At 45.3% G+C, this 22,627-nt stretch overlaps 1 protein-coding gene across 3 annotated transcripts in view; it reads right to left on the bottom strand.

Moving 5' to 3' along the window:
* The window catches only part of LOC106587433 (E3 ubiquitin-protein ligase NEDD4), a 35,651-nt gene extending 13,607 nt beyond the window's left edge, over positions 1 to 22,044 (bottom strand). Inside the window, exon 1 of one of the 3 annotated variants that reach the window (XM_014175826.3) lies at positions 19,686 to 22,044. In XM_014175826.3, coding sequence (XP_014031301.1) covers positions 19,686 to 21,035 — 1,350 coding nt within the window. In that variant the 5' untranslated portion in view covers positions 21,036 to 22,044. The remainder of the gene's footprint in view (positions 1 to 19,685) is intronic. The other 2 variants (XM_082969509.1, XM_014175822.3) reach the window with 2 other exon arrangements.
* Between the last annotated feature and the right edge of the window lie 583 nt (positions 22,045 to 22,627).

Genomic DNA, 22,627 nt, shown 5'->3' with positions numbered 1-22,627 from the left:
ATCTCATTCCAAAATAATGGGCATTAATTGCGTAAAATGGTGCCGGAGAAGAAGGCAGACGTTTTACGTGTCCCCAACCAATTGTGTTTTTTTGTTCATTTATTTGTAACTTATTTTGTACATAACGATGCTGCTACCGTCTCTTATGACCGAAAATAACTTCTGAACATCAGGACTGCGATTACTCACCACGGACTGGCAGAATCCTTTTATCCCCTTTAACGAGTCTGACGAGCCCGACGGGGACTATATACTGCTTTCTCGGGAACAGGCCCAGATCCCCGTGATTTGTGTGAAGATGAGGCGGAGAAAAAGGGGCCAGAGAGCGGGCTGCCTTCTGAGAATTCGTAGGCGATAGAATAAACCCCCACTTCCTTCCATTCTGCTAGCAAATGTGCAATCTTTGGAGAATAAAATCGATGACTTTAATGCAGGGAAACTTGAATCAGTTTTACCAAATTTCTTTCGGCATGTTAAATGTGCAACCAGAGGGAAAAAAACCTCTGGACCACCTTTACTCCACACACAGAGATGCATACAAAGCTCCTACTCGCCATCCATTTGGCAAATCTGACCATAATTCTATCCTCCTGATTCCTGCTTACAAGCAAAAATTAAAGCAGGAAGCACCGGTTACTAGATCAATTAAAAAAAAACTGGTCAGATGAAGCAGATGCTAAGCTACAGGACTGTTTTGCTAGCACAGACTGGAATATGTTCCAGGATTCCTCCGATGGCATTGAGGAGTACACCACATCAGTCATTGGCTTCATCAGTAAGTGCATCGATGACGTTGTCCCTACAGTGACCGTACGTACATACCCCAACCAGAAGCCATGGATTACAGGCAACATCCACATTGAGCTAAAGGCTAGAGCTGCCGCTTTCAAGGAGCGGGACACTAACCTGGAAGCTTATAAGAAATCCTGCTATGCCCACCGACGAACCATCAAACAGACAAAGCGTCAATACAGGACTAAGACCGAATCATACTACACCGGCTCTGACGCTCGTCGGATGTGGCAGGGCTTGCAAACCATTACAGAATACAAAGGGAAGCACAGTTGAAATCTACACAGTGACATAAGCCTACTAGACGAGCTAAACTACTTCTACGCTCGCTTCGAGGCAAATAACACTGACATGAGAGCACAAGCTGTTCCAGAAGACTGATCACGCTCTCCGCAGCCGATGTGAGTAAGACCTTTAAACAGGTCAACATTCACAAGGCCGCAGGGCCAGATGGATTACCAGGACGTGTACTGCGAGCATGCGCTGACCAACTGGCAAGTGTCTTCACTGACATTTTCAACCTCTCCCTGTCCGAGTCTTTAATACCAACATGCTTTAAGAAGACCACCATAGTGCCCGTGCCCAAGAACACTAAGGTAACCTGCCTAAATGACTACCAACGCGTAGCACTCATGTCTGAAGTCATAAAGTGCTTTGAAAGGCTGGTCATGGCACACATCAACACCATTATCCCAGAAACCCTAGAACCACTCCAATTTGCATACCACCCCAACAGATCCACAGATGATGCAATCTCTATTGCACTCCACACTGCCCTTTCCCACCTGAACAAAAGGAACACCTATGTGAGAACGCTATTCATTGACTACAGCTCAGCATTCAACACCATAGTGCCCTCAAAGCTCATCAATAAGCTAAGGATCCTGGGACTAAATACCTCCCTCTGCAACTGGATCATGGACTTCCTGACGGGCCGCCCCCAGGTGGTAAGTGTAGGTAACAACACATCCGCCACACTGATCCTCAACACAGGGGCCCCTCAGGGGTGCGTGCCCAGTCCCCTCCTGTACTCACTGTTCACTCATGACTGCACGGCCAGGCACAAATCCAACACCATCATTAAGTTTGCCGATGACACAACAGTGGTACGCCTGATCACCGACAACAACGAGACAGGCTACAGGGAGGAGGTCAGAGACCTGGCCGTGTGGTGCCAGGATAACAACCTCTCCCTCAATGTGATCAAGACAAAGGAAATGATTGTGGACTACAGGAAAAAAAGAGAACCGAGCACGTCCCCATTCTCATCAACGGGGCTGCACTGGAACAGGTTGAGAGCTTCAAGTTCCTTGGTGTCCACAATACCAACAAACTAACACGGTCCAAGCACACCAAGACAGTCGTGAACAGGGCACAACAAAACCTATTCCCCTTCAGGAGACTGAGAAGATTTGGCGTGGGTCCTCAGATCCTCAAAAGGTTTTACAGCTGCACCATCGAGAGTATCCTGACAGGTTGCATCACTGCCTGGTAGGGCAACTGCTCGGCCTCTGACCGCAAGGCATTACAGAGGGTAGAGCGTACGGCCCAGTACATCACCAGGGCCAAGCTTCCTGCCATCCAGGACCTCTACACCAGGCTGCGTCAGATGAAGGCCCTAAAAATCGAAGACACAAGCCACCCTAATCATAGACTGTTCTCTCTGCTACCGCACGGCAAGCGGTACCAGAGCGCCAAGTCTAGGTCCAAGAGGCTTCTAAACAGCTTCTACCCCCAAGCCATAAGACTCCTGAACACCTAATCAAATGGCTACGCAGATCTTTTGCATTACACCGCTGCTACTCTGTTATCATCTATGCATAGTCACTTAATAAAATATACATATACACACCGACATATTACCTCAACTAACTGGTGCCCATGCACATTGACTCTGTACTACTACCACCCCCCGTATATAGTCTCACTATTGTTATTTTACTGCTGCTCTTTAATTACTTGTTACTTTTATTAACTGCATTGTTGGTTAGGGGCTCGCAAGTAAGCATTTCACTGTAAGGTCTACACCTGTTGTACTTGGCGCATGTGACTAATAACATTTGATAATATGGAGTTGGTCCCACCCCTTTGCTGCTACAATAGCCTCCACTCTTCTGGGAAGGTTTTCCACCAGATGTTGGAACATCGCTGAGGGGACTTGCTTCCATTCAGTCCCGAAGCAAGCACCAGTTAGCCTGGAGCTAGCCTCGAGCTAGGCCCATCTCCCGGCTAGCCAAAGAGATCCACCAGCCAATTCTTGGGCTACAAAACCTCTTGCCAAATGGCCTGGACCCTTTACTGCTGACACGGAGCCCTGCCGATCCATCACGACTGGTCTGTCGTAACTGTCCGAGGTGGTTTCAACAGGCTCTTCCGTTGCGACGTCGCAGGATGCCCATCTGTTATCCCCGGCCCGCTAGCAGTCTGAATCGCCGTGTCTCCAGCTCGCCTAGCGTAGCAGCGACTACGGAATTGGCTCCCTGACTCAGAGTGCTACTCATTGTACCCTATGATCACTCGGCTACACATGCCTCTCCCTAATGTCAATATGCCTTGTCTATTGCGGTTTTGGTTAGTAATTGTCTTATTTCACTGTAGAGGCCCTAGCCCTGCCCAATATGCCTTAGATATCCCTTCTGTTCCACCCCCCACACATGCGGTGACCTAACCTGGCTTAACTGGTGCCTCTAGAGACAAAACCTCTCTTTGTCAGTCAATGCCTTTAGTTTACCTCCACTGTACTCACATCCTACCATACCCTTGTCTGTAAATTATACCTTGAATCTATTCTTCCGCACCCAGAAATCTGCTCCTTTTACTCTGTTCTGAACGCACCAGACGACCAGCTCTTTTAGCCTTTAGCCATACCCTTAGCCTACTCCTCCTCTCTTCCTCTGGTGATGTAGATGTTAACCCAGGCCCTGCAGCCCCCAGCACCACTCCCATTCCCCAGGCACTCTCATTTGTCGACTTCTGTAACCGTAAAAGCCTTGGTTTCATACATGTTAACATCAGAAGCCTCCTCCCTAAGTTTGTTTTATTCACTGCTTTAGCATACTCCACCAACCCTGATGTCCTAGCCGTGTCTGAATCATGCCTTAGGAAGGCCACCAAAAATCCTGAAATTTCCATCCCGAACTATAACATCTTCCGACAAGATAAAACTGCCAAAGGGGGCGGAGTTGCAATCTACTGCAGAGATAGCCTACAGAGTTCTGTCATACTATCCAGGTCTGTGCCCAAACAATTCAAGGTTCTACTTTTAAAAATCCACCATTCCAGAAACAAGGCTCTCACCGTTGCCGCTTGCTATAGACCCCCTTCAGTCTCCAGCTGTGCCCTGGACACCATATATGAATGGATTGCCCCCATCTATCTTCAGAGTTCGTACTGTTAGGTGACCTAAACTGGGATATGCTTAACACCCCAGCCATCCTACAATCTAAACTAGATTCCCTCAATCTCACACAAATGATTATGGAACCTACCAGGTACAACCCTAAATCCGTAACCATGGGCACCCTCATAGATATCATCCTGACCAACTTGCCCTCTAAATACACCTCTTTGTCTTCAACCAGGATCTCAGCGACCATTGCCTGCGTGCATGATGGGTCCGGGGTCAAACGACCACCCCTCATCACTGTCAAACGCTCCCTAAAACACTTCTACAAGCAGGCCTTTCTAATCGACCTGGTCCGGGTATCCTGGAAGGATATTGACCTCATCCCGTAAGTAGAGGATGCTTGGTTGCTCTTTAAAAAAGTGGTTTCCTTGCCATATTAAATAAGCATGCCCCATTCAAAAAACGTAGAACTAAGAACAGATATAGACCTTGGTTCACCCCAGACTTAACTGCCCTTGATTAGCACAAAAACATCCTGTGGTGTCATCGAATAGCCCCCGTGATATGCAACTTTTCAGGGAAGTCAGGAACCAACATACTCAGTCAGTTTGAAAAAGCTAGCCTTAGCTTTCCTAACAGAAATTTGCATCCTGTAGTACAAATTCCTAAAAGTTTTGGGACACTGTAAAGTCCATGGAGAATAAGAGCACCTCCTCCCAGCTGCCCACTGCACTGAGGCTAGGAAACTCTGTCACCACCGATAAATCTACATAATCAATCATTTCAATAAGCATTTTTCTACAGCTGGCCATGCTTTCCATCTGACTACCCTTACCCCGGCCAACAGCTCAGCACCCACTGCAGCAACTTGCCCAAGAACCCCCCGCCCCCGCTTCTCCTTCACCCAAATCATGACAGCTGATGTTCTGAAAGAGCTGCAAAATCTGGATCCCTACAAATCAGCTGGGCCAGACAATCTGGACCATCTCTTTCTAAAATTATCCGCCGAAATTTTTGTAACCCCTATTACTAGCTTGTTCATCCTCTCTTTCGTATGGTCTGAGATCCCCAAAGATCGGAAAGCTTCCGCGGTCATCCCCCTCTTCAAAGGGAGACACTCTAGATCCAAACTGTTATAGACCTATATCCATCCTGCCCGGCCTTTCTAAAATCTTCGAAAGCCAAGTAAACAAACAGATCACCGACCACTTCGAATCCCACCGTACCTTCTCCACTATGCAATCTGGTTTCCGAGCTGGTCAGCGGTGCACCTCAGCCACGCTCAAGGTCCTAAATGATATCATAACCGCCATCGATAAAAGACAGTACTGTGCAGCCATCTTCATCGACGTGGCCAAGGCTTTCGACTCTGTCAATCACCGCATTCTTATCGGCAGACTCAATAGCCTTGGCTTCTCAAATGACTGCCTCGCCTGGTTCACCAACTACTTCTCAGACAGAGTTCAGTGTGTCAAATCAGAGGGCCTGTTGTCCGGACCTCTGACAGTCTCTATGGTGGAGCCACAGGGTTCAATTCTAGGGCTGACTCTTTTCTTTGTATGATGTCAATGGTGTCGCTCTTGCTGCAGGCGATTCTCTGATCCACCTCTACGCAGAGGACACCATTCTGTATACATCTGGCCCTTCCTTGGACACTGTGTTAACAAACCTCCAAACGAGCTTCAATGCCATACAACTCTCCTTCCGTGGCCTCCAACTGCTTTTAAATGCTAGTAAAACTAAATTCATGCTCTTCAACCGATTGTTGCCCGCACCCGCCCGTCCGACTAGCATCACTACTCTGGACGGTTCTGACTTAGAATATGTGGACTACAAACAAAGCCTCCTTCACGCATGCTGCCAAACATACCCTTGTAAAACTGACTATCCTACCGATCCTTGACTTCGGCGATGTCATTTACAAAACAGCCTCCAACACTCTACTCAGCAAACTGGATGTAGTCTATCACAGTGCCATCCGTTTTGTCACCAAAGCCCCATGTACTACCCACCACTGCGACCTGTATGCTCTCGTTGGCTTGTCCTTACTACATACTCGTCGCCAAACCCACTGGCTCCAGGTCATCTATAAGTCTTTGCTAGGGTAAGCCCTGCCTTATCTCAGCTCACTGATCACCATAGCAACACCCACCCGTAGCACGCACTCCAGCAGGAATATTCCACTGGTCATCCCCAAAGCCAACACTTCCTTTGGCCGCCTTTCCTTCCAGGTCTCTGCTGCCAATGACTGGAACCCCCCCTCTAACTTTAAGCATCAGCTGTCAGTGCAGCTTACCGATCACCGTACCTGTACACAGCCAATCTGTAAATAGCACACCCAACTACCTCAACCCCATATTGTTATTTATCCTCTTGCTCTTTTCCACCCAGTATCTCTACTTGCACATCATCATCTGCACATCTTTCACTCCAGTGTTAATGCTAAATTGTAATTATTTCCCCTCTATAGCCTATTTATTGCTTACCTCCCTACATTTGTACACACCGTACATAGATTGATCTATTGTGTTATTGACTGTACGTTTGTTTATGTGTAACTGTTGTTTTTGTCGCACTGCTTTTCTTTATCTTGGCCAGGTCGCAGTTGTAAATAAGAACTTGAGAACGAGATTTCCACATGAGAACGCATTTCCACTGCTCCAGAGTTCAATGGTGGTGAGCTTGACACCATTCCAATCGACGCTTCGCATTGCTCATGGTGATCTTAGGCTCGTTTCCGGCTGCTCGGCCATGAAAACCCATTTCATGAAGCTCCCGACAAACAGTTCTTGTGCTGACGTTGCTTCCAGAGGCAGTTTGGAACTCGGTTAGTGAGTGTTGCAACCGAGGACAGACAATTTTCTGCGCTGTGCGCTTCAGCATTCACGTTCTATGAGCTTGTGTGGCCTACCAATTCGCGGCTGAGCCGTTGTTGCTCCCAGATGTTTCCACTTCACAATAAAAGCACTTACAATTGACTGGGGAAGCTCTAGCAGGGCAGAAATTTGACGTCCTGACTTGTTGGAAAGGTGGCATCCTATGACGGTGCCACGTTGAAAGTCACTGAGCTCTTCAATAAGGCCATATACTTCCAATGTTTGTCTCTGGAGATTGCATGGCTGTGTGCTCGATTTAATACACCTGTCAGTAATGGATGTGGCTGAAATAGCCGAATCCAGTAATTTGAAGGCATGTCCACATACTTTTGTACATATTGTGTATTTCTGACTAGGTCATAGCAATGATAATGTTATTTTCTCAAGTTTGCGAATCTTTACGAAGTCATCATCATTATTTCTATTTCCAAATATTGGATATACGGCATTGTGATTGTATTCAAAAAGAGAGGAAGTGTATGTGTATGATGGATTCAAAGCCACCAGACAAAAAGGCAGGCAAAAGTAGGCCAACTTAGAGGTTTTGTTGTTGGAATAAAACCATTTTTTTTTAAAAAAACAGTTTCCAGCTGGTGAAATAAGTCTGGATTTTAAAATGGGTAACTTTAAAACTGTCAAGTAAGAGCTCGGATTTCTTCACTCTAAAATATAAAACATGAACGTTTGTTATTGCTATTACCGAGCTAGGCTCAAATACACTCCAATTGACCAGTCATTAAAATATCTCAGCATTTAATGGTATACATAAAGGATAAAACAATTACAACTGACGAGATGAAACAAAGTTCATATTTCCTTCTGTTGAAGGAAATAATTTTGTTAGGGGATTTCAATACTGATGTTTACGAAAAGAATAGCCCAACCCACAATGTATTTATGCACTTTTGTAGATTACCAAATTCTAAAAGATCCCAACGGGACATGTGAAACAGTGCAAAGTACGATTGACTTAATATTGGTGTCTGAAAAATCTAAAATATCGCAGTAGAGTAATAGTATATGGAATCAGTGAACATTTTATTACATTTTGCACAAGGAGGATTTTTAAAGATATATTTAAGTGTCACAAAACCGTTTGAATCAGAGGACTCAAAAAATACTGTGTTGAAAAGTTTAGGGAGGAAGTGGGTAAAATTGACTGGTCACCTGTGCAAGATAGTGTAGGGGTAGACAGTGCCTGGGAAGTCTTTAAATGTAGATTCCTTGATCTGGTGAATGTGATGGCTCCCATTAGACGGGTCAGGGTAAAGCAGAGATCTGCCCTTGGTTTAATCATGAAATTCTAGAATCTATCCAAGCAAGGAATAAGGTCATTAAAAAATGTAAGAACTCTCAAGAGCAGCATGATTTTGTCCTATATAAACGTCACAGAAATTAAGCACAGAGCAGGATGGATGAAGCGAAGAGGGGTTACTTCGCTGAGAAAATAATTGAGAACAAAAAATACCCTAAAAAGCTTTGGAAATCATTTAAGGAACTAGGCTGTAGTAGTACTACCAAAAACAAACTAAAACAGTATTGGACTGAACATCAAGTGGGAGATGGTATATGAAAAAGCAGAGGTTGACAATTAATTCAACTCTTTTTTTTTTTTTTTTTTTTTTTTACTTCTGTTGCCAGCAAGCTGGTTAGCAAGGTGCCCACCAGTTCTGGTTTGTATGGAAGCAACCAAGTCAAGAAGTATAATGTAGAGGTAGGGGTTCAGCAAAACTCTTTTTCTTTTGCAAAGGTAGAAACAGCCAAAATAGTCAGTATGCTGGCAGAGTTTAAAACGCTCCAAAGCCACAGGCCTGGATAATATTCCTGCAAGGTTTCTTATAGATTCTGCTGAGCAAATTGGCCCTTGTACTACGCATATCGTTAATCTCTCTCATGAACAAGGTACCTTTCCCAAATCTGACCCTGGGAATTATAGGCCTGTATCTATCCTCTGTAACGTCAAAAATCCTGGAGAGAGTTGTACATGAGCAAATGTATGAATATGTTAACAAACAGGGTCTAATGTATGATTTTCAGTCAGGTTTTAGAAAAACATACTCCACCGATTCATGTCTACTTTACTTAACTGACTTCATCAGGAAAGAGATTGATGAGGGAAATCTGTGTGGAATGGTACTGCTTGACCTACAGAAGGCCTTTGATACAGTTAACCACTGTCTCCTAATCTCCAAACTGGAGGCATGGGGTTAAGCAGTATCCCTCTAGGCTGGGTAAAGTCCTATTTATCAGGAAGGGAGCAAGTAGTAGAGGTTAATGGTTCACTGTCTCAGGCAAAACCAATGATTTGTGGCGTTGCGCAGGGGAGCGTGCTTGGGCCTCTGCTGTTTTTATTGTATATTAATGATATGAAAGATGCTTGTTCTTGCAGTCTTTTTTTTTATGCGGATGACTCTACACTTCTTGTGTCTCACAAAAGTAAAACTATGTTGGAGAGCATACTTAGCACAGAGCTTTCTAACATTAGCAAATGGCTTGGAGATAATACGCTCTCTCTGCACTTGGGGAAAACTGAAGAAATTATTTTTGGATCCAGACCTAAATTGTGTAGGTCGTCTGAAATCAGAGTGGAGTTAGGGGGTGAGGTGCTGACTACTAAAACCTCTGTTAGCTACTTGGTATGTATCCTTGATGGAAGCTTGGGAGGTGTGAGCATGGCCAATAAAGTGCTAGGGAAGGTTAATGCCAGGACTAAGTTTTTGGCTAGAAAGTCCAAGCTGCTTGATAAGGACTCCATGAAAGTGCTAGCTACTGCCCTTATTCAATGCCATTTTGACTATGCTAGTACTTCCTTGTTTGGGGGCTTATCTAAACTTATGAAGGGGAAGCTCCAGATAGCCCAGAATAAGCTGATCAGGGTAGTATTGAAGGTGAGTCCACATACTCACATAGGCAGGAGCTGCTTTCAGGAACTAAACTGGCTGCCTGTTGAGGCTAGGGTGTCCCAGATTAGACTAGGTTTGGTTTACAGATCGAAGATGGCATAGCAGTCAGACGTCTGTCTTTTCGTGCCCCTTGTATATATCTTTTTACATCTTTTTCTTCGCATATCTTTTTAAAATATTTTCCTAAACCTCAGCTTCTAAATACTCTCCTGCAACCCGCCTCACCCAATGTGGCGTGGTCTGTTTTTTTCTAAAGTATTTCTATTTACTTCGGATCTGGAATCCCTCAACTGAAGCTAGCCAGCTAACTACCTAGCAGCTATCAGTCAGCAAACCATTGCTAGCAGTCATCAGCCAACCTTTAGCTCGGAAAGCTCTCGCCAGTTCGAACAACGTGACTCAAACCAGAGCATAACGGACATATTATTATTATTTTTTCCCCCCCATATCCCCGGATTCCTACCGCAAACTCTGAACATTTTCATCTGAATCTAAGCAACTAGCTAACCGCAATCCCGGGTGACTACTCCTGGCTAGCGTTTCCATCCCGAAGCAACCACCAATTAGCCTGAAGCTAGCCCGGCCAGGGCTCCTGTGCTACCACCGAAGCCCACTCCTGGGCTACAATATCCGGACCCCTTCTCCTGCCGGTACGGGGCACGGAACCCCGCCGATCCTCTACGACTGCAATACCGACAATCTGCCCGAGGATTCCAACAGGCCCTTCAGGCGCGACGTCCGCTGAAGGCCCATTCTGCTAACCGCGGCCTACTAGCTACCTAGAGCTACTTGGAACCCTACTAATTCCATGACTGGTCTATCGACGTCACCGCACGAAGAGGCAAAAACAGACTTACCCCCATCGCAACGTCCCCCAAAGGCTAACTTGCGAGCCCCGGTCTGCCAACCGCGAGCCCCGGTCTGCCAACCGCGAGCCCCGGTCTGCCATCTGCTTGCTTGCTAACCCGGTCTGCTAACTGCTAGCTTGCCAGCCCCGGGTCTGCTAACTGCTAGCTTGTTTAGCCCCGGCCTACTAACTGTTAGCGTCGGCCAGCTAACTGTCAGAATCGCCGTGTCCCCAGTCAGCCCAACCACTCACTGGACCCATATGTTCACTTGGCTACACATGCCTCTCTCTAATATCAATATGCCTCGTCCATTACTGTCCTGGTTAGTGATTACTGTCTTATTTCACTGTAGAGCCTCTAGCCCTGCTCAATGTGCCTTAACCAACCATGAACGTTCCACCTCCTACATATGCGATGACATCACCTGGTTTAAACGTCTCTAGAGACTATATCTCTCTCATCATTACTCAATGCCTAGGTTTGCCTCCAATGTACTCACATCCTACCTTACCTTTGTCTGTACACTATGCCTTGAATCTATGTTATCGTGCCCAGAAACCTGCTCCTTTTACTCTCTGTTCCGAACGTGCTAGACGACCAGTTCGTATAGCCTTTAGCCGTACCCTTATCCTACTTCTCCTCTGTTCCTCTGGTGATGTGGAGATTAATCCAGGTACTGCAGTGCCTAGCTCCACTCCCACTCCCCAGGTGCTCTCATTTGTTGACTTCTGTAACCGTAAAAGCCTTGGTTTCATGAATGTTAACATTAGAAGCCTACTCCATAAGTTTGTTTTACTCACTGCTTTAGCACACTCTGCCAACCCTGATGTCTTAGCCGTGTCTGAATCCTGGCTTAGGAAAACCACCAAAAACCCTGAAATCTCCATCACTAACTATAACATCTTCCGCCAAGATAGAACTGCCAAAGGGGGCGGTGTTGCAATCTACTGCAAAGACAGTCTGCAGAGTTCTGTATTACTATCCAAGTCTGTGCCCAAACAATTCGAGCTTCTACTTCTAAAAATGCACCTTTCCAGAAACAAGTCTCTCACTGTTGCTGCTTGCTATAGACCTCCCTCTGCCCCCAGCTGTGCCCTCGATACCATATGTGAATTGATTGCCCCCATCTATCTTCTGAGCTACTAAGTGACCTAAACTGGGACATGCTTAACACCCCGGCCATCCTACAATCTAAGCTTGATGCCTTCAATCTCACACAAATTATCAATGAACCTACCAGGTACAACCCCAAATCCGTAAAAACGGGCACCCTCAGATGTCATCCTAACTAACTCGCCCTCCAAATACACCTCTGCTGTTTTCAATCAAGATCTCAGCGATCACTGCCTCATTGCCTGCATCCGTAATGGGTCTGCGACCAAACGACCACCCTTCACTGTCAAACGCTCCCTAAAAACACTTCTGCGAGCAGGCCTTTCTAATCGACCTGGCCAGGGTATCCTGGAATGACATTGACCACATCCCGTCAGTAGATGATGCCTGGCTATTCTTTAAAAGTGCCTTCCTCACCATCTTAAATAAGCATGCCCCACGCAAAAAAAATGTAGAACTAAGAATAGATATAGTCCTTGGTTCACTCCAGACCTGTCTGCCCTTGACCAGCACAAAAAAACATCCTGTGGCGTTCTGCATTAGCATCGAATAGCCTCCGTGATATGCAACTTTTCAGGGAAGTCAGGAACAAATATACACAGGTAGTTGGAAAAGCTAAGGCTAGCCTTTTCAAACAGAAATTTGCATCCTGTAGTACTAACTCAAAAAAGTTCTGGGACACTGTAAAGTCCATGGAGAAGAAGAGCACCTCCTCCCAGCTGCCCACTGCACTGAGGCTAGGAAATACTTACCACCGATAAATCCACTATAATTGAGAATTTCAATAAGCATTTCTCTACGGCTGGCCATGCTTTCCACCTGGCTACCCCGGTCAACTGCCCGGCACCCTCCACAGCAACCCGCCAAAGCCCCCACCATTTCTCCTTCACCCAAATCCAGATAGCTGATGTTCTGAAAGAGCTGCAAAATCTGGACCCATACAAATCAGCCGGGCTAGACAATCTGGACCTTCCCTTTCTAAAATGATCTGCCGAAATTGTTGCAACCCCTATTACTAGCCTGTTCAACCTCTCTTTCGTATCGTCTGAGATTCCCAAAGATTGGAAAGCTGCTGCGGTCATCCCCCTCTTCAAAGGGGGTGACACTCTAGACCCAAACTGCTACAGACCTATATCTATCCTACCCTGCCTTTCTAAGGTCTTCAAAAGCCAAGTTAACAAAACAGATTACCGACCATTTCGAATCCCACCGTACCTTCTCCGCTATGCAATCTGGTTTTAGAACTGGTCATGGGTGCACCTCAGCCACGCTCAAGGTCCTAAACAACATCATAACCGCCATCGATAAGAGAGATTACTGTGCAGCCGCATTCATCGACGTGGCCAAGGCTTTCTACTCTGTCAATCACCGCATTCTTATTGGCAGAGTTGACAGCCTTGGTTTCTCAAATGATTGCCTCGCCTGGTTTACCAACTACTTCTCTCATCGAGTTCAGTGTGTCAAATCGGAGGGCCTGTTGTCCGGACCTCTAGCAGTCTCTATGGGTGTGCCACAGGGTTAAATTCTCGGGCCGACTCTCTTCTCTGTTTTCATCAATGATGTTGCTCTTGCTGCTGGTGATTCTCTGATCCACCTCTACGCAGATGACACCATTCTGTATACTTCTGGCCCCTCTTTGGCCACTGTGTTAACTAACCTCCAGGCGAGCTTCAATGCCATACAACTCTCCTTCTGTGGCCTCCAACTGCTCTTAAAACGCAAGTAAAACTAAATGCATGCTATTCAATCGATCACTGCCCGCACCTGCTTGCCCTTCCAGCATCACTACTCTGGACGGCTCTGTGCCATCTGTTTTGTCACCAAAGCCCCATACACTACCCACCATTGCGACCTGTACGCTCTCGTTGGTTGGCCCTCGCTTCATACTCGTCGCCAAACCCACTGGCTACAGGTTATCTACAAGTCTCTGCTAGGTAAAGCCCCGCCTTATCTCAGCTCACTGGTCACCATAACAGCATCCACTCGTAGCACGCGCTCCAGCAGGTATATCTCACTGGTCACGCCCAAAGCCAATTCGTCCTTTGGTCGTCTTTCCTTCCAGTTCTCTGCTGCCAATGACTGGAACGAACTGCAAAAATCTCTGAAGCTGGAGACTCATATCTCCCTCACTAGCTTTAAGCACCAGCTGTCAGAGCAGCTCACAGATCACTGCACATAGCCCATCTGTAAACAGCCCATCTACCTACCTACCTCATCACCATACTGTATTTATTTATTTCTTGCTCCTTTGCACCCCAGTATCTCTACTTGCACATTCAACTTCTGCACATCTACCATTCCAGTGTTTAATTGCTATATTGTAATTACTTCGCCACCATGGCCTATTTATTGCCTTAACTTACCTAATTTGCACTCACTGTATATAGACTTTTTGTTTTATTTTGGTTCTACAGTATTAATGACTATGTTTTGTTTATTCCATGTGTAACTCTGTTGTATGTGTCGAATTGCTATGCTTTATCTTGGCCAGGTCGCAGTTGTAAATGAGAACTTGTTCTCAACTAGCCTACCTGGTTAAATAAAGGTGAAATAAAATAAAAATACAGGAGTATTTATGGTCCTGCACTCAGATATCTAAGTGATTACTTTCCTCGTGTTAGGGATGTACACAATCACAGCACCAGATCAGGTGTAGCTGATGTGTGCTTATACAGGTTCAGAAGTAATGCTGGGAAAGGTACTTTCTTGTATACTGGAGCCTCAGAATGGAATGAGTTGCCTCTGTCCATAAAAACATCATCCTCTCTGGGCAGCTTTAAAAATAAAGTAAAAATATGTTTGATGTCTTCTGTGCCCATATGAATGACATTTATGATGTAACTGGAATGATGAGATAGATGTTGTTCCTCTGTTTTTTATTTTTTATTTCACTGCCATACTGTGAAGGGCATTTTCAAGTTCTGTGTGTGCTTTTTTTCTAAAATGGTCGAATTAATAAACTAAACTAAAACATTTAGTCCACTTCAAAAGGTAGTGTTTCTAAATGTATATTTCTTGCCTGACTCAATGTCTGAACTGGTTTTCAAAAACAAATGTACGGAAGGCCTCCACACAAACAGAGCAGTAAACAGTCCATCCAAAATGTGAAAGTACTAGACTATATTACTCATTATCTTCCTCTTCTTCAATGCCCTGGTTCTCTCAGGAAAACACATCAAATGTTGAAAATTAAGGTCAAACCACAAAGTAGAGGAATTCTCTCTCTCGGTCTCTGGAGCCCCGGTGTGGTGGATATATTATCTTGTCATAAAGAATGTCCTTTCAAAAAAAAAAAGAAAAGTTCAATAATGAAAATAGAAAACAATGAAAAAGCTGTGTAGAATTCTGAATAAGTGCAGCTCCTACTAAACAGACCTTTCCCATTATAGGGTAGAGAAAGGCTGGAGTGATTTGTTTTGATGAGGTTTATCAGATAAAACATCCACTTACCGGTATGTATAAAAAATAATTATAAGTACAAGAATGCTTTGCAATTAGCCTCTGTTTTTAAGCCTCAGTTGTGATGGTAATGTAAGGGAAAGGATGGCCTTGGCCAAGTGTTTCAACTGCAAGGAGTTCGTTAATGGTCTGTGCAGGAGAAGAGGACAATTTTCTGCTCCATGGAGAGAGTCTGCCTGCCAACAAACCACCTCAGAGAGGGACAAAGCTGGGTCTGCATGTGGGGTCCTCTGGTCTGGATGCACCTGCTCTGCAGCCACTCTGCCACAAAACAAAGCCCCTTCCTGTAGCAGCTTCCAAAACCTCAGCTTGCAGAAAAACTGGGTCAGCCAGGCATACTGTTCTGCTCAAACGTCCATACACGTATCCATGGACATTAAGTGTGCCTCTCAACATGGAAAACAAGACGAATCACATAATCTTTTCTCATCTTAAAAACTGTTTCCATACGCTCTACTCACTTTGTATTTATTCTCTCTACTGAAGCTAAATCCATCAAGACAAGAGGTCTTATACACATTTGTATTTTTGCCTCAGATCTCGATAAGATCACAGGCCAGATAAAAAAGGTAAGAGTTCAGGGGGAACAAATTACACAATTTTGATAGTAAACCTTGTGACCTTGATAGTGATCTAAGGCAATTTAGAAAAAAACCTGTTCTGGTGCTCTGATGCATCAAAAAAAGAACAAAAACATACATGTTGTCAATGTTCCCTCTAACGTTCGCCCCCAGAACTGCCAAGCAGAAGAAATATCAGCCTGCGCAGAGAAGCACGAGATTGAACTTCACTCAACTTTCTAGAGTTCTCCCCATTATTTAACAATATCAACATGTCCCTTTACTGTGGGAATTGTGATCGAATCAATGCAAGAGCCACTTTCAATGCAACATAACAAAACAAAAAGAATTAGTATGCAAAACTAACTATGCAAGAGATTTTGTTGGCAGAGCACATCGGAGTAGGATTTCTATTGCATTGACAGGCACGACTCAGGCCTGCACTCTATACAGACCGGTCCGCCATAACCAATCAGAGCTGCAGTAGACCTATATGCAAATCGACCATTGCCATATTTGGATTTGTGCCATTCACTTTGAACTGGACTGTTTTACAGCATGAACGATTATTATGCGCTTGTTTTGAGATCAAAGCGAGCCACGTGTGTAGCCACGTGTGTACATTTGTTCATATTCTTTGCTAGTTAGTGATTTATTAGCCCAGTTATAGCTAATTTGTAGTCAGAAATGTGGAAGTGATTGCTTCCTACAAGAGCACAAAATGTGAACATTTATAGCCATCTTTGAAAAGCAAGTCAGGTAAAGAGCTTTTTTTTTTATGTCTTAAAGGGCCAGCGTTGTATTTTGAGACAGGCTTGAATAAGCTAAGTAGCCAATAGGCAGAGGGTAGCATAATGTGTCTGATTCTCTGTAATAATGGTATGGGAATAATAATGCATTTATTTTGTAAAGTGGTTTCTTGCAACAAACAAAATGTTCAGTCACCACCTCATTTGAAGGACAAGTGGATAAACAGGTTAATGTCAAGCCCTGCATGTTTTTTTCCAAAAGTCTCATGGAATGTAGGCCTTCTGTAGGCTGAATGATAGAACCTCTGTTTCCATGTTAAAATGTTATCTGATGCATTTTCTCTATAGGTTTGTTTATGGTAGGCCTAGATTATGATCAAATAGTCACAGTAGCCTACCTGGTCACTGTTAAAACAGTAAATTAAAGGGGGTACAACCTAAGTGTTCACAACGGAAGTTGCAGAGAATTTTCACAACGTTGAAGTTTGTGCTCATCAGACCTGAAATTTGCTCAGTGCCGCAAAAATTAGAGGGAACAACGCATGCGGTCACCTGCTATTCATTTTCAGTGGAGTCCGATTACTGTAGTTAACCCAGCTTGGTCCTGGAAAAGTGTTTGCCAACAGCTATGCTACTGTAGAGTATCTGTACACATGACATCGAAAGGAAAAGCAGGTAATTCTTGCATCATCCAGGACAACACTCAGATGGGATGCATATAACGAGCATGACCTTTGAACTCTTGAAATTCACTGCCTGGGGACTGATCGTCATGATTAGGGAGATTCAATGTTTACATTATGAGACTGTCATTCATCTCATTCTCCTTTTCTTCATTATTGTGCTTGGTGTCTTGTTTATCCTCTGTGTTTGGCCACAACACTGAGCTGATCCTGGGGCTGCTACTCTTTAAACAACCAAATAGGGATTAAGGTGTATCGATTGACCAGGAGAAATCAGTCACTTATCAGGCTCAGTGAGGTATCAGGGCTCAGATCAAGATGGTGCTTAGCCTTGTCAATGTCCAAAAGGCATATGGTCAGCTCACGAGAGATGGGAAAGGGACACAGAGGCAGAGGGAAGAAGAGAGTGGGAAAGACAGAACGAGAGAGACAAAGTAAGGAGGGAGGAGATGTAGCCACAGTGGAGGCCATGTGGGCTCGCCTCTGATTCCAACAACAAAGCTCTCTCCACGTGGCTAAACCACACTGGCACAATTCTGGCAGCACGCCTTTGTCTTCCTTCTCTTCACGCTCCACTGACAGGCTACACATACACCAGCGTTTTGAGTATCTACTTTTCCCTACATCAGAGATAACTCTTACTTTGAGACAGAGTCAAAATACAGGAACATATGGCATCAGTCAGCCCTCTTGAAATGGCACAAGCCATTGCCAGGCAACAGTACTGATTGGAGCTAATTAAAGTTGAATATACCAGTCAAAAATGTCAAAAGTGTCCTGTGGAATAAATGTAATAAACATGTTTTGCAACTGTTATTCAGATTATGTTTCCAGAGGAGCTTCTCTAAGAGGCCATCACTGGATTAAAATAAGTCATAAAAACAGGAGCACTGATGCTTATGACCTGCTGGGCTTAAGCAAAAGGTATGGAGCGGAGGGGATCTCATGTCCTAAATGAGATTATATAAGAGTTCAGCTGTTATAAAAGGTTACAGCTCTGGCTAATTGCTGGTGCAGGTCTTACTTGACAAGCTGGTAAATGCAAAGAGGGAGATGGAGCGAGGGTTGCATGAGTGATAGAGGGGGAGGACTGACACATGATGCTTTACAAACACGGTCTAGCAGGGGGACCCACGAGGAAGGGAACACACCATCCTTTTACTGTAAAAGGCTCCGTCGCCAAACACCCACTACCTACATAACATGATCCCCAGGCCTGCGGATAGCTGGCATAACTGAGCGCTACTCTAGTATCACATTGTTCAATTTGAATTCATAGGACTGGTCAGTGCAACAGCGGGCCAGACTATCTGGAGTCGGGGGGAATATTTCAGAGGAGCTTTATTTATAGCGAGGGGGGGCTGATTTTCTCGCAACTAAATTTAGCCAGGGGTAAATACTTAAACTGATTACTCAAAGCGTTAATAGAATAATAAAAACGGAGAACCCCTCTTAACCAAAGCACGTGTGTACACAAACACACGCACTCACAAGGCCGCCGCAGACAAGTATCACATGAGGGAGGCTTTCTTTTCTCTCTCTTTTAGCATTTTCCTGGGTTCAAGTATGTTAATGGTTTACTGTTATACAACTGAATACCTTTGAATGTTCGTCCACATTGGGCTTGTTAATCGCATGACTTAGCTGTAGCTGTCTTCTCAGTTACTGAACTTAGCTTCTGCTTGCTCGCAGGGAGCCCAAAGGTTGAGTAAACAGAGCAACATGTAGGGTACAGACTACATATGGCATCAGAAATTAAGAGAGGTAGCGTTGAGAAATTAAGGAGGAGGCATTATCAAATGGACATCACTGAAAGTTACACACAAACTCTCAGCCATCTCTCTTAGAGAGTAGGTTTAGTGCTTTACTACATTTTAGTCATTTAGCAGACGCTCTTATGCAGAGCGACTTACAGTAGTGAATGCATACATTTCTTTCTGTACTGGTCCCCCGTGGGAATCGAACCCACAACCCTGGCGTTGCAAACACCATGCTCTACCAACTGAGCCACACGGGACCTAAACAGCACAATATATTTAAAATGGAAACTAACGGAGCATTTCATATACGCCATCTTATGGGTGACGGACATAACAAGTAAAACATAAATACCCCACTTTGTGGTGTTCACTATCTCTATTTATTGAGGTTAGAAGTGAACGGTACAAATACAGACCAACCACAATGAGCCAATACACTATCACACTACACAGCTGAAAACATCAATTCCATAAGTTAACCAATAAACGGACCACCCGTTCTACTACATTTTGCCAAAGCATAGGCCTAATTTCTCTCTATTCTCAGCCCTGCTAAGCTCCTATCCTACCCCACCCAGTGAAGGAAAAAAACTCACCGTGGTCTTTCTTGCAGGGCTCTTTTGTATGTGATCCCTTTTGTGGTTAGTGTTTACATCAATGACAGGGCTAGAGACCCTTGCCCCAGAGCCATGGGACACATGGATGTGCACATGTGGAGAGTTACCTAGTTTTTGGTTGGAAACGTGACATGAAATACCAGTTTTATGGTAGGGGACTTCCAGAGAAAAGCTCCTTTGTAAGGCATGATGACAATGGTTTTCCTCAGGCATTTCCTGTCCATTTCCATTGTCTGCGCGACCGGCACTGTGGCTCCTCTCTGAAAGTTTAGCTGAGGGGAGCAAGCAAGCCGAGGTGCTGCGAAACAGCTTAATGTGGCGAGGGCCACATTCACCCTCCGATTGAGGGGTCTGGGTTGGAGATTCAGGACATTCAACATTGACTGTTGTTCTGTTTGTAGATGCCTTCCCAGACATTAGTCGCTGGTGGGCAAAGTGCAGTAGCACACTGGAGTGTCGGTCTAAATTTTCCGAGCGGTCAGTCTTCTCACACTCCTCCATTTTGTCTTTAGGTTTATCCGGAAGGAGAACGTTAAAATGCACCATGGGCCTGGCGTCTCTGAACTCCACTGACGGAAAGCTGCTCTTAGAGAGTCGCAGGCCGTTCATCGCCGTGGCGATGGACGCTTTCGAGGTACCCGTCTCGTCCTCCTGCAGGGGCTCACTGGGGGACAACTGGAGCTGGTGAGAAGTCTGGTAGGAGCCCCTGACTGGAGGCAGGGAGGGTAGAGCCACAGGGCTGACCGGGGAGGCTGGTGGTGTATTACAGGGGCTCCGTGGAAATATAACTAGGGAGGAGCAGCGTCTCAGGGGGACCCTGGCTTTCCTACGGGGCAGACTCCTCTCCTGGGCTGCCCTACGCTGATCTGGGAGCTCTGGCTCAAAGATGCTGCTGCTGCTGCAGTAGCCTGCGTCGCTGGCCGTGCTGCTTCTACAGGAGCCCCCATCTGAGCCACTGCCCGCTCCCACCTCACCGACCCCTGGCTCCCCGCCCTCAGTGCTGTTCTCCAGCTCTCCATTCAGCTTGCCACGGGGCTGCAGGGAGATCTGCAGAGTACTCTTCTTGCTGCCGCTGCCGGTGTTCACCTTGGGTATAAATACTGATGAATAGCGCTGTAAATTACCGTACTCCGGTGACAGGGGAGGCAAAGCCAAGGCTAGCTGCCCTGGAATCATCTTCATGTGGACAGAGCTGTGTGCTAGGCTCTCTGTGGGGCTGCGGGTTGACACACAGAGACCACTCTCCTCACCATGGCTGCTCAGGCTCTCTGACAGAGGATCCGTGTTGCTTCTCCTCGACGCAAAGTGCAAGCGGAGCCGACGTGCCATTCGTCTAACGCTCTAATCCCTGGGAGCCAGTAGTGAGCATGGCAAGAGACCTGCTGGGGAGGAAAAACGAACGGCGGCAACTTCTCAGAGTCCCGTTCTGCTCTGTGATTACAATCATTAGCGGCTGCACATAGCCAAAATAGCTCTGGTGACAACCTACATTCCTCTCAGGGCTGCTCTGTAAGGCTAGCAGTCAGGGGAGGTCAGGTGCTCTTCTGTGGAGCCACGACCCAAACGCACAAGCCCCTCAGACTGAAGTAACCCCAGTGGTCTGCCTCTTTAAGGAGCTGAACTCAACCCAGTCACAGAGAGCTGCACAAAGGCTTTAAAGGGCAGAACTCCCATTCCAGCCAAACCTCAGCCTTGTCGCAACTGTGCCTTCTGAAATATAGACAGACCGTTTCCGACACCCCCCTGCCTCTTCCAAAAGCCCCACTCCTCCTGGTCACCTCACTAGAAACAAGAACACAGGAGTCTCTTCGGCATGGAGAAATGTTCATTTCGGTTTCAGGCCACTCACTCAAGACTCTGGCGCTACTGGCTCCCAGCAGCAGCTATGCTTCTAATGTTTCTCCTGCGCTGTGCCCCCACACATATTTTTACCCACTGGTATTGAATTACAGGAAATCAAGAGGAATGAGTTTCAGCAAATTCTATATGAAACTGAGGAATGGGTGTCCTAATACACACACACTTTTTTTGTATTAATATTTTGGCAGGTGAGCCCTGTAGATAAAAAAATATACCTATACAAAAAAAGCACAATATACACGTTCATCATAAAAAACAAATCCACACAATCATACACCCAATGCAATCATAAAAAACAAATAAGTTCAAGGGTCCCCTAACAGCAGTCTGAAAAATCCTAGAGGCACCAATTCCCCCAATTTCAGGGTGTTTTGGAGATTGTTCCACATGTAAGGTGCAGAAAAATGAATAGCATCCATACTGGGAAACCACCGTGGCCGGGGAAATATGTAGGGAAGATACTGGTTGTTATTACAAACTGCAAGTCAGAAAACTCATAAACTGAATGCTTGAGTCCCTCGGCAGCACTTTGAAGCGCAGATAAAGACATGAAAGCTTCAGCTAATGGCACTGTACAAAAACGAAGAATTGAAAAAGAACAAAGGGCTGGAAATTGTAATAAAGAATTATCTACAAACTAGGGATGGAAAACATGTCACTTTCCATTAAAACGATAACAAAATTCATAAAGCTCGACTCTTCCTAACTTTCCCCAGGCCTTTATAGCCTACAAAAAATAATATGTTTTGTGGTAACTGCACTGTGATTTGAATTTTGGGGGGGGGGAAATAGCGGTTAGATCCCAGGTTCGTTTTCACGTTTAAACATTCACACCTACTACAAACAAACTTCACTCCTACAGTAGCTCGGCACATAAGTAGGCAACTATAGAGAGCTTAATTTGATGTATAAAGCAGCTATGAAAAACAAAGGGATATATGTGACAATCACCTGTCATTCGACACCTCATGTAACAGCCAGTAGTTGGTTTAATTCCCGCTATGCGTCATTGACATTCCACTCCATATCAACCAAAAGCTATTGTGTGAGGCTGGGGCTAT

Source organism: Salmo salar, chromosome 26 (assembly GCF_965601325.2).
Source record: "Salmo salar chromosome 26, fSalSal1, whole genome shotgun sequence".
NCBI classification, from domain to species: domain Eukaryota; kingdom Metazoa; phylum Chordata; class Actinopteri; order Salmoniformes; family Salmonidae; genus Salmo; species Salmo salar.
This window is presented reverse-complemented; position numbering and strand designations above follow the sequence as displayed.